Below are 11,566 nucleotides of genomic sequence, written 5' to 3' on the forward strand. Positions count from 1 at the left end.
TGTGTCAGAGTATGTACGATGTTACCAGGGAAATCAGACGTGGTGGTGTCAACAGATACTGCAGGAGCTCATCCTCCATCAGAGCAGAGCTCAGAAGCTCAGCGCAGACCCACACAGCAACTGGCAGCGACAAGAATAAATGCCATTTGGAGAAGAAAACCTACCCACGCGGTGGGAGAGCGGCCTGGCAGGGACGTGCAGGTACCACCCACTGCTGCAAGCGCTTGGCATGTGTTCCCACAGACATTCAAACATGCACTGAAGAGCTTCTCCTGTCTGAGCAGTCACTGCGTCCTTACAGACCTCCCTACAACTGGAACCCCTCAGGGTGTTGTAATGTAGCCCTGCATCCTTTCCAGCAGTAAATGTTTCTGTGAGAGAAAATCACTCTTCCAAATGATATTTTCACGACCTTTCAAGAAAGTGGTTTCATGAGATTTGATTTTATTTTTCTCTTCCTGCATTTATTTGCATTTTAAAAACGGTGGCATTTGGGGGTGTTATTTCAAATATATGTCAGTCCCATCACATCACCCCTCTCATGGATCAGAAGCACCGCAGTGAAAACCCTTAAAGAAAACACCCCAACTGAAAGCATAGCAAGGAAATACAAGCTTTGGATCAAGGAGAGGAATCAAAGTGTCTTATTCATCTACCAACCTGTAGTCGCTGCTCAAGCAAAAGCTGTTTGAAAACCAGCAGCACAAAAAGTCGCATGGGATCGTGCTTGTTGAGGAGCAGCAATGCTGGATGTTCGGCCACATCCTGAGCTCGGTGTGATGTCAGGGAGGGAGATTTTGGCTTTGGGCATCTGCCTGTAGACACCTCAATGTGGAGACAGTGTTTGTAAGTGCTGAGCACTTTCCCTCTGGAAAGTAAATTGCTGATGGCATCTGCAGCCGCTGCCCAGATCATAACTCAGAGCTGACAATTGTAGCGCTGCTGGTTTTTAATGACACTCCGTGCCTCGGTTGTGCTGCTTGCTCTCTGCTGGTGCCATGCTGGAGTCACAGCAGTGACTCCGCAGTTTAAGAGGCTGCCTGGTTTAACATGTGCACCTCTACAGCTCCTGATGCCCTGGGAGCTCTGACCCTGCATGTGAGGGACACAGCCCAGGGTCCAACCTGAAACTATTCATTTTCCTTATGCTTCACTTCAGACAGAAGTGCTTGAAGCAGCACTTCCCCTCCCTCCACATTGGCACGAGGTTTTAAAAGTGCTCTTAAAGCATTCGCCCCAAAGAAGGGTTCTGTTTCTCTTTGCTTGTTTGTTTTGGTTTACATTTATAGACACACAGTCCCCATTAACTCCCTCCTGCCGCTCTCTCCAGCAGCACTCAGGGACTGCTCACAGCAGTTTGGCCAATCTGATAAAGGAGATGAATCATTCTGGAGTCATCTGCTGCTAAAATGAACCCATTTCATAGGCAACATGAGTGTCCTGAGAGATGGTACAGCAGAGAACCCTTCTGTTGGTTCTATGGGCCTGCGTCTGAGTGAGCTGCCCCCTCCATATCATTGACCTCACTGGGCTCTGAACACCTCCCCATCCCCTGCAGGGATCTGGGGGGTAACGTGCTCAGGGTCACAGGTGGTCTGAGTCACAGTGCAGCGGGAACTGAAGCTGCTGCAAAGAGCCTCGAGGGAGGGAGAGCAGCAGCATTGGCAGACTCTGAGGGCAGGAAAGACAGGAGCCAGTAGGAGGTCTCCATTACAGCACTTGGGGCAGTAAGTTGCCCCTGTGGGCAGGCAGGAAAGCTGGCACAACAGTGTCAGGGGCCAGAGCACCCCTCCTCATGTTCCACACACAGCATCAAGACCTCACACTGTCCTTAATGCTCTTTCCCACACCCAGAGCTGCCCTGTAGGCTGCCAGCCTTGCCTCCAAATCTGGGGTCCCCAGCAAGGCAAAGATGTGGAGCTGTTGGAGAGGGTCCAGAGAAGAGCCCCAAAGGTGATCCGATGTCTGGAGCACCTCTCCTATGAACAGACTGACGGCATTGGACTTGTTCAGCCTGGAAAAGAGAAAGCTGCAGGGAGACCTCACTGCAGCCTGCCAGTATTTCAAGGGAGTTTAGAAACACGCGGGAAAAGCAGTTTTTTACATGGTTAGACAGTGACAGGACAAGAGGGAATAGCTGTAAACTAGAGGAAGGGAGGTTTAAATTGGATGTCAGCAGAAAGTTTTTTGCTGAGTGTGGTGAGGCGCTAGAACAGCCTGCCCAGAAAGGCTGTGGATGCCCTGTCCCAGGAGGTATTTCAGGTCAGCCTGGATGGGCTCCCCATTAAGCTGTTAGTGGTCAACCCATCTCAGGTAACACCAAGATCCCAACAGCAGGTGCATTCTTATGTCAGGAAGGGGACAGGGGAGGGAAGAAGGATGTATCTGGGTCCTCACAGGAGACAGAGCCAGGTGGGACAGATGGGGAAGGCTCCAGCAGGATGCTGGCTCAGATCAGATCATGCTGGTGTGAGGCAGGGCTGCATCCCCCTGAGGTCTCTAGGGAGGGTTATAAATTGCTTTTCCCTAACCAGGATTATTGATTGTGGTCAGGCCAGTGGCTCAGAGCTTGCTAATGAATTGTAATTGGAAAGAAGCTCCACTTCGATACGTTTTATTTTATTTATGTCCAGATTTGCTATGCATTAAGCTGGGGGCTCATTAAATTACTGAGGCAGACGGTTCCTGCCAAGATGGCCTGAGCTAATGGTGCTGGGCAGACTTCAACCAGGGACTGGCAGCAACAGACACAGGAGATACGTGTTCTGCAGAGTTCTGGTAGACATTGCTGGGGTGGCTGGGGACTCTTGAAACACCACTTCTGCAAGGAAAGTGGTTCTGTGGGTGATGGGAAAGAATCCTCCATGAACAGCACCCAAAGGTGGTACCTTTCACTGACAGTGGGTCATCTCTGCTGCTGCAGGTTTTGATGAGCACAGCATGCAGCTCTCATTTGCCTCACATAATAATTAACCAAGCTACAAGAGGAAATGTTCTACTTGCTACTGCAGTTTACTTACTCATTTCTCGCTGTTCAGTCCAACCCTATTCCTGGTTGCCGTTTCAGCGCTATGCCCAGTTCCCTGCAGCCATTTGGAGTGTCTGTTTCCTCCACCTCACAAGCTCAGCCCACAGAGAAATGCAGCCATGTACCATTTAGCAGCACCCACTAACGCAATAGAACAAAAACCAGAAACAACACTCCCCCTGCAAAGCTGTGGACGTATATTGACATATATTTCTAAGGATCTCCATCCTCAGTCAGTTCCACTCCAACAGAGTCATGTGCAAAGACGTGATTGTATTTGGTTTGGTGAAGACATTGCAGCAACAGAAGGCGTCTTGGCTTCTGCTGGAATGAGACCAATGTGCCTTAATAGCACCTCAAAGCTCTTCTCAGAGATGATGTAAGGCCATCAGAGGATGACAGCATATTGAAGCTGGACCTGTCACATCTCACTGTGCTGCTCATCAGTATCCACCTCTGCCCATCATTGGAAGCACTGGTCAATGTACAGGACCCAAACATCCTCCTTCACCCACCATTTAAACAGGAGCCAACAACAGCTGCAAGTATGTTAGACCATTGAGTTACAATCTACCATACATCCTCACAGTGCAAATCGTTACACAGCAAAGCGTAAGGCAGATACGTCAGACTTGTCCAGTTCATAATGGGGAGCAGTATAATGATGGCACACCTAATAGCCCATTCTTCTGAAAGAGAACCACTCTAGCCCCCCTCCCCCACAGTGCATCATGCAAGTTCAGAGCTGGCACTGCTTTGAGAGAGGGACAGAAAGCTCTCGGATGCAATTCATCTCAGAGAACTTGCTCGGAGCTCGACGAGGAAATGTCCAATAGCCTCCACGCAGCGTAGGGGTTGAGTTCATCCTGGTCTCTGCAAAGTGCCCACACATGCAGCATCCGCAGAACCTTGTCCTGGAAGGGAAATCCTCGTTAGAGCTTGAGTCATGGTCACAGACCGTGTTCCACACCTCAGTTCTGTCTGTGGAGATGCTCTGTGTTCCCTCCAGAGAACATTGTGATTTTTCTCTCCAGGTTCTAAGCCCCAAAATCACAAACAAGTTTAGCTGTTACGTTTACTAAATTATGGTTAGAAATATTTCACTATTAGGAACCTGTAAACTTCTCATTTCTGAAAGCAGAATTGGGATTTCCCAATCTCTGTGCCTAACAAACATTAACCAACACCCCTGCCAACTCTAGACCAGGAGACTGCTGGCCAAGCACAGCAGGAACTGGAAGAGAAAGGGTTGTTGGTATTCCTAACTCCAGTTCCTCTCCTCACTGTGAATTTAAGATTATCTACAACTCTGTGTCTCTTCCAGATGTTTGTAGATTCTCCTCATACAAGATAATGTTCAGCTAATGGGCTGTAGCACTTCAAGAATCTGACAGGGATAAATAGCTCACATGGAGCTGAACTGGATTTCACAGCCAGCACATCTTCTGCCAGCCAATTTAAATTCAAGTTACTGCAGCCTTGTCTACAAAGCATGTCTGATTGAGGAGAACCTACAGGCCCAAAAAGCCACAGCAACAAGCACCCAGACTCAGAGAACTGAGCTGTATGATTCCACCTGCCACAGCTTTCTTATTCCCTCCATATTTTCATTCACTTTCTCATCTGTCCACCACTACCAAGAGTATTTTAATTTTAGTTCAGTATTTCTCATAGCAAACAGAAAAACTCTCACATCTAACTACAGAACAGTGACTTTGCTGTGGGTAATAACAGTTGATTTATACAGGCAGCTGTTTTCACCTGTAAATACCCAGATGATTTTGCTGAACTGACTGAATTACTGAACTACAGTTTTTCTATGTGGGCAGCTGCAAACAAACTGAGATGGCTAGAGATGGGCCTAGGGCAGCCACACTCAGATGGTGAGCATCACTTACCGGGTCACCTTCTACCACTTCCCCTTTCTGGTTCTTAATTACCATCACAATCTGAGCTTGAAAAGTGATGATTAATACTGGTCCCTGCTCCATCATTTTTCCCATGGCCAGCTGCAATTAAAGAAAACTCTATTAAAAAAATGGAGCACTTTTACAGTTCAATGGAGAAGCACTAAGTTCCTCCCTTAGCAAACACGGTAAATAGAGTAGCATGAGGAGAAACAGAGTCAGAGCAAAGAAGAAAACCCCTGAAATAATGAGTTTCTAATTCACTCCCAAGCTGAAATACAGAAAAGGACACTCACATCAATGTTGTCTATGTCGAGAATCCTGGAGTGGAACTGGAGACCCGTGGCTTTGGCTTGCTGGATTGGATGAGCAAGCTGACTGTAAGTCTAAATGAAGCAACAAACTTGTGTTACATGTTTGAATTTGCTCTGTCAAAGAAAAAGGAATTTTCTGCTTAGAGAGAACCACCAGAAAATATGAGAATAAAAGTCTTTTTTTTTGCAAATATACTGAACACACACATCTTGCAATATACCCCACAAGCTACTGCAGATGCTCTGTGCTTCACACAATGAATTCTTTCTAAGAATCCTATCTCCCCTGGACAGAACAAGAGATCCATCACTTACAAGAGAATACACAATCTGAGTGCAACTGATAGCCAGGGCACTTGCAGTTCTGATCTGACAGCCAACAAGGAGAAACAGTCTGGGAATTAAGCTGTTTTCCTCACACCCAGCCAGGCCCTGCAGGCAGACCAGCTCTTCCTGGCTGCTTTTAGGCACATATGCTTCATTATTTATGCATCAGGAACTGTTGTTGAGATTTGAATTTCAGCATTCTCGCAGCATTCTTGGCAGCTACCAAGCAAACAGGAGGAGTCCCTGCCATGATTCCCCTAACGCTGATCTTTTAACCTTCATCACAAGCATTCAAATGTAAAAACCTGACAGAAGTATACTGAGAAAGTCACCAGAGTAAAGCTGGAATGACAGAACAGGGATTCTGGGGACAGCAGTCACAGGCAGCTCTGTTGCTCTACCTGCCTTATTGCTTTGTACTCTAACATGTTAGTGACCAGCATCACAAACCGAATACTTTCAGCATGACTCTGTTCAAAGAGCCTCCATCTTCTGGATTCTCATTTCTAGAACTCTCATTTACACCTCGGTCTGTTTTTATGGATGAGTCTTATGAGCAATTTCTGACTACCACTAGAAGAACTACAGCTAGTTAGACTCATGTGGGATTAGATCTCAATTATCTCTCTCTAAACAGCATTCCTCTCACATCCATTCTCAGTCAGAAGTCCACAATGCATACCTGATTGCATTAGAGCTTTACAGCATGAGCACATTTAATGGGGGACCAGAGAGGCAAAGTGGATAAGCAGCATCAAGTCAGAATGGCCACACAGCTTGCAAAGAAAGCACAGCACACCTACTCAGAAGTAAGAATCATAACCTTCTTAGACATTTTTAGTACTCTTAGTACTCTACTTACTGCCTCATAGCACCAATCTTTGAGGATATCAAGCTCTCCAGATATCATAGCCTAAGACAGGAAAAAAGAAAAAAAAACCCAGTAAAATATGAGCATTTAAAAATATGTCACATCAGAGAACTGAAACATCAACAGTTTCAGCAGCAAACTGCTTTAAATCCTACATCCTGAATCAGGAAAGGAGCAAGAGGAATTAACAAAGAGCAGCAATAAGGTCTGTAAACACACACTAAGGCAGATGTACATTAATCTTCCGCTGCCAGAATATGCACTACCCAGAAATCCTGGGAGGTCTCACTTCGCTGCAGACATTACAGTTCCAGCCATATCTCTGATACATGCACCAGTCGGTCACACAATTTCTGTTGTACCTCTTTGAGTTTCCTCCTCCTGCTGTCTTTTCTGAAACATTCTGACAGAGCAAGGAACTACACACATCTACAGTTACATATTTTATGTAGACACTTTGTAACATAACATTCTTTGAGTGCATTTATACCACAATCTTTAAAAACACTGTTTCGGGCACTTCCCTCACCACAAACAGAAGCGCTCACTGAACCATTTGTCAGGACTTGCCCTTTTTTTTAGCAGGCAGCTACAAATCACGACAAAAGAGACTTTGGTTATTAAATGATGAAGTAAGATTTTCAACTAAACTGTAAGACCCAACCACTGCCATTCTGCGATTCCTGTTCCTAAGTCTATTTTCTGAAGGGTGCTGTAAAACCTGGATGCTGCAGAAGCAAATACAGCCCCAGCTTTTAATTTTATCATTAGAAAACAAAGAAAAATCTTCCATGCCATCTTCCATAGTAAAGGAAAACAAAATAAAATGAACGTGTCCCATTCTGTCCCCAACTTACCTCCAAGACATTGGGAATTATATCACGTTCACATTGCTTTAAAAAACGATCTTTGTCAAAGGATGGATCCACTTTGAGTATCTCTGTCAAAACCTCCGACATTTCCGTCTTCGAGAACAATCCACCTGATAAAACAATTCAGTGAGACCAGTAGAATGACAACTGCTGCCAGAAACCAGGAGAAAAGATGGATCTTGGGCTTTAGAAAGAGGGAAGGAAGAATCATCTTGAAACAGACTAAGTTAGACACGAGATCTACCACACACAAGCATGAGCCAACATACTGCCAACAGCAGGTTGCTGTTAAGAATGACTGAATCCATGCAAAACACTAAAAAGCTTGAGACTCTTTCCCAAAGGTTAGTATCACATGTAGGACATCACTGACAGCAAGAGCCAGAAGGCTGGACATGCAGTTTCATAGCAATGATGACACATTACCTATCAAGTCAGTGACTTTGTCTGTGACAGCTCTGGAAGCTCGAATGAATGCATTATCACTTTCATCGTATTTCATTTTCATTTCAAAGAACCCTGAAACAAGAAGAGATGTTAGCATAGAGTCCTTCCACCGAGTTCCTGAACAAGGAAGAACAAGCAGTGGGTTGCAGATTAAACCTGCTAGTTCTCGTTTCAGTTTCAAAAGTTAGTTTTCTTCTCACCTTCATGCAATGTTCTCATCTCTTTATAGCTGTCATTAACTAGGGGATTGTCACGGGTTAAGCAATTGTGAAAGCTAGCACTTACTATTGAAGACCACGTTGTTGTCCTTGAAGTCTTTCCACTGCTGATACCATCTTGAGTCCTTGTGTAGCACCATACCCATGGCCTCCCTAGAAAGTGCAGATTACAAGAACTTGTAAACAAATAACTTGGAGGCGTGAGAGTAAAAAGATGAATATTCTGATGAATATCACTGAAGCATGCGATAGTACTGAGGCTGATAAACAGCATTAAAAAAAATAAATATGATTTAGTGGAGGCAAGGCACTGAAGACAGCAAAGAAGCTTAGATTTAGCCCTGCAAATACAACTCAATGTCAAGATGCTACATTTTCTCAGTTCTAACACATGCAAGTCAGACAGAACATTACGTACACACTTTATATTTTTAAATGCCCAGCTTGACTATCAGAAAATTCAGTATCATAAACTTACGATAGAACCTCAGGGATCTACCGGCTCCAGTCATTTCAGCACTTGATTTTTAACCTGATCTGTAGGTTTAAGACAGTTCTGTGTACAATCTGATAAAGATTTATCCTAAATTACATGAAATACATACTCATTAGCTTCAAATATTCGCTCCTCTTTAATCCTCTCGCCTGAGAACTCTGTTCTTTTCCGCAGACGCTCTGGGCGTTTGTAAGGACCAGTCTGCCCTAAAACACTTTCATCTATTTCCTTCTTAACAGTTTCTACTCCCTGAAAGGAAAGCAATCCTATTAGGTTGATTTACTGTTCCCTCCTCTTTCCCATAAAAATTGCTTCTGTCAAAGGAAAAAGACAAAGATAAGAGCATGTGTTATTTTCATCTCTCTTACTCAGCAAATCATAGAAGCATAGAATGGCCTGGGTTAAAAAGGACCATACTGACCATCTAGTTCCCCCCTGCTAAGTGCAGGGTCACCAACCAACACACTAACACAAATGCCTCCTTACTGATACATATTTATATAAAGACATCAATACCAAAGCTTTCTACTTAACAAGTTACGTCTGGGACAGCAAGTTGATGGTTGTATTGAAGTTATAACAGCACAGTATCTATATTTATATTTAGCACAAGTTCAGGTGATCTGTTTCTGCAGCACTAGGTCCCAGAAAGGTGTAGGAGGTGTACCTGAGAAATAGCTTTGAAAGCTGCTGTCTTGCCTAATTTCTCTCCTCCTTTTGTCACTGACTCTGCTGACTGCTTTGCTGTTTTTGCTGCTTCTTCCACACCTTCTTTTATCTTCCGGCCAATATCACTCTTACTTACTTCATCCAAACTCTGGAAGAAAATAAAGAAGAAAATAATAAAAACACAGGTGGAAGCACATTTTGTATAAGCCTTTTTTAAGAACGCTAAAGATCTACATGCAATAGGGCTAACCATTCCTAAGGCAAACGCAGTTTATATGTCACAGGAGAAATTTACTGGGACACAGTGGCTTGGCAACAACAATTCCGACTCCTCACAGTCACATACACACTTGTAATGGTTGCTATTCATACATACACACCATCTTCAACCTCCAAATCTCAAAGGAACCGCTGGATACTCTGGCAACACCTGTCCTATATAACACACAACTACCAAATCTGTCATACGTGATTTGCTGCAGCATTGATAACAGCTCTATCCTTTACGATCTGGAATAGTGATAACCTTTGAGATAACAACTACCTAGCTTTAAGAAAAACAAGAAAAGATGATAATTCAAATATACACAGAAGCTCAGAGATGAGCTCTCTTAAGGAAAGGTGACTCCACAGCTATGTTTTACCTCTTTAACTGTACCAGTTATTTCTTCAAGTTTCTTTTTAATTACTTCTGAGGTCTTCACCGTTTCAGATTCAATGGTTTTCTGTGGAAAAAAAGAAACCATGCTGCATGTAGGTATGAGGGCAGAAGATGCTCATTCAAAAATACCTTAGGGCACAGAATATCCTATTAACACTAATTTAGGGCAAAAAAAACTACAACTGCTCAGATCTAAGTAGAATTAACTGGAAGTGCAGGGAGCAGCTTGCTGGGAGGACTTTCACTAGGAAAAAAAATGTTCCAGGGCAAGCATTTACCTGCCAGTACTTCCAGCCAAGCAGAACTTCTCGTAAAAATACGCATGTTAACCACTAAATAGTTTATTTGCACGAAGATTCAAATTTAACATTACAAACAGAAATAGTTTAGCAAATAGTGAAAATGTCAAAGGAATTCATGAGAAAAACTTACATATTTCCTCCTCGCTTCTCGAAGTGCATCAGATTCCTCAAGCTTTTTAGCTTCATCTCGGAACTTTTTAATACTTTCTTTCATCTCTTTGTTTTTTGCTAATTCTTGTTTGATGTTTTCCACAAATCCTGATATAAAACCTTTTCTTCCTCCTGAAGAATAACATCTAGACTAAAAAAAATTGTTACACGTTGCAGAATCCAAATAGAAATTAAACAAGTATCAAAGCCAGCAGATAGATTGACTTCAGCCCAATGCCAGGTCACTTCTAAAGGTGCTAAATGTTCTGATGCCTACATTGCTATGCTGAACAAGTACCACCTCCACCTCAAACCAGCCAAGTATCTGACTTATGTTTGGTGCCACTAAGTGGCCATTAACAGGCAGTTTGCCTCTAACCAGGCCTGAAACACACTAGTGAGCAGAGCACAACTCCTGACCTCTGTCACTTTCATTCAGCCACTACAAAAATCCTCGAATTCAGCTTGGAGCTGCTGCTGCTTGGGAGCACACCCAGCAGACACAATATTCTAATGGGAAACCAGCTGCAGCCTGAAGTGCAACATTCAGTCATTAGCCAACCTGGTTGATCTCTGAGACAGGCCTGCTCGCTCTGTACACAGCACCACTGTGGACTGCAGGAACTGGGTATCTTCTAGGCACGAGCCATATGCCGCTAATGAGACATTTCTGCAACAGAAACAAGTTGAAGTTAGCACACAACGTGAGCTGACAGCAGTCAGGAACAGCCAAGAAAGGAAAGCAAGGATCCTGGGAACGGACAGTCACAGCTGGGAGCAGACTCAGGCTGCAGCTGGGAAATCCCATCGGACTGCTTCCTTGGAACCCTCCCTGAAGCGCAATTGATGCGTTTGAGCAGCGCTACATCCACGAGAGGCTCATTTCCATTAGGACAAGCCCGCAGTGCAGAACGGGGCGATGCACCTTCTAGGCAGGAGGGCTGAGAAACAGGAGGAAGCGGCCCCGCCCCACACGGCGCCGACCTGATGCTCCCCCCCGCCGCCCGCCCCGGCAGCAGCTCCCGCTGCCCCATCTCGGCCTCGCGGCGCAGCCGAGACCCGAAAACCGGCCCCGAATGGACACAACTGCATCGCCCGGCGCTCACCCGGCAACTGCCCGCCGCCGCCGCCGCCATTTTGAGAGCTGAGCGTGTGACCCCCGCGTGGCGCGAGGGAATGACGTCATGTCGGTGTATGACGTCACTTCCGCGGTGGAACCGAGAGATGCCACCGGGAGCGGAAGTGCGGCTGATCCGGGGCGAGGAGCGAAGGAGGAGGTGAAGAAGGATCCGAGCCCACAGAGC

General features: G+C 45.0%; 1 protein-coding gene across 3 annotated transcripts; it reads right to left on the bottom strand.

Annotated features, from left to right (window-relative positions):
• Nucleotides 1-2,996: 2,996 nt before the first annotated feature.
• On the bottom strand, nt 2,997-11,478 carry TIMM44 (translocase of inner mitochondrial membrane 44). Of its 3 annotated transcripts, none has more exons than XM_015886140.2 (13): nt 11,369-11,478; nt 10,825-10,932; nt 10,243-10,413; nt 9,794-9,874; nt 9,148-9,297; nt 8,590-8,729; nt 8,052-8,137; nt 7,746-7,838; nt 7,305-7,429; nt 6,439-6,489; nt 5,232-5,321; nt 4,927-5,037; nt 2,997-3,942 (listed from the first exon to the last, which is right to left on the bottom strand). In XM_015886140.2, the coding sequence occupies exons 1-13, from the start codon at nt 11,396-11,398 to the stop codon at nt 3,823-3,825; spliced, it is 1,356 nt and encodes a 451-aa protein (XP_015741626.1). In that variant the 5' UTR covers nt 11,399-11,478; the 3' UTR covers nt 2,997-3,822. The 3 variants fall into 3 exon arrangements, with proteins under 3 accessions (XP_015741626.1, XP_015741625.1, XP_015741627.1); XM_015886139.2 differs by lacking the exon at nt 11,369-11,478 and adding an exon at nt 11,026-11,169; XM_015886141.2 differs by lacking the exons at nt 2,997-3,942; nt 4,927-5,037; nt 11,369-11,478 and adding an exon at nt 11,026-11,176 and having other exon boundaries at nt 5,247-5,363.
• Between the last annotated feature and the right edge of the window lie 88 nt (nt 11,479-11,566).

Source organism: Coturnix japonica, chromosome 28, assembly GCF_001577835.2.
Source record: "Coturnix japonica isolate 7356 chromosome 28, Coturnix japonica 2.1, whole genome shotgun sequence".
In the NCBI taxonomy this organism is placed as follows: domain Eukaryota; kingdom Metazoa; phylum Chordata; class Aves; order Galliformes; family Phasianidae; genus Coturnix; species Coturnix japonica.

Bases quoted from the DNA above. Each gene is read 5' to 3' on its own strand.
- TIMM44 (XM_015886139.2), bottom strand. From the start codon at position 11,070: ATGGGATTTCCCAGCTGCAGCCTGAGTCTGCTCCCAGCTGTGACT. The intron at 9,298-9,793 runs GTAAAACATAGC...ATTTTCTTCCAG, and splicing joins TAACTGGTACAGTTAAAGAG to AGTTTGGATGAAGTAAGTAA. The intron at 3,943-4,926 runs GTAAGTGATGCT...TTTCCCTTCCAG, and splicing joins AAGTGGTAGAAGGTGACCCG to GACAAGGTTCTGCGGATGCT.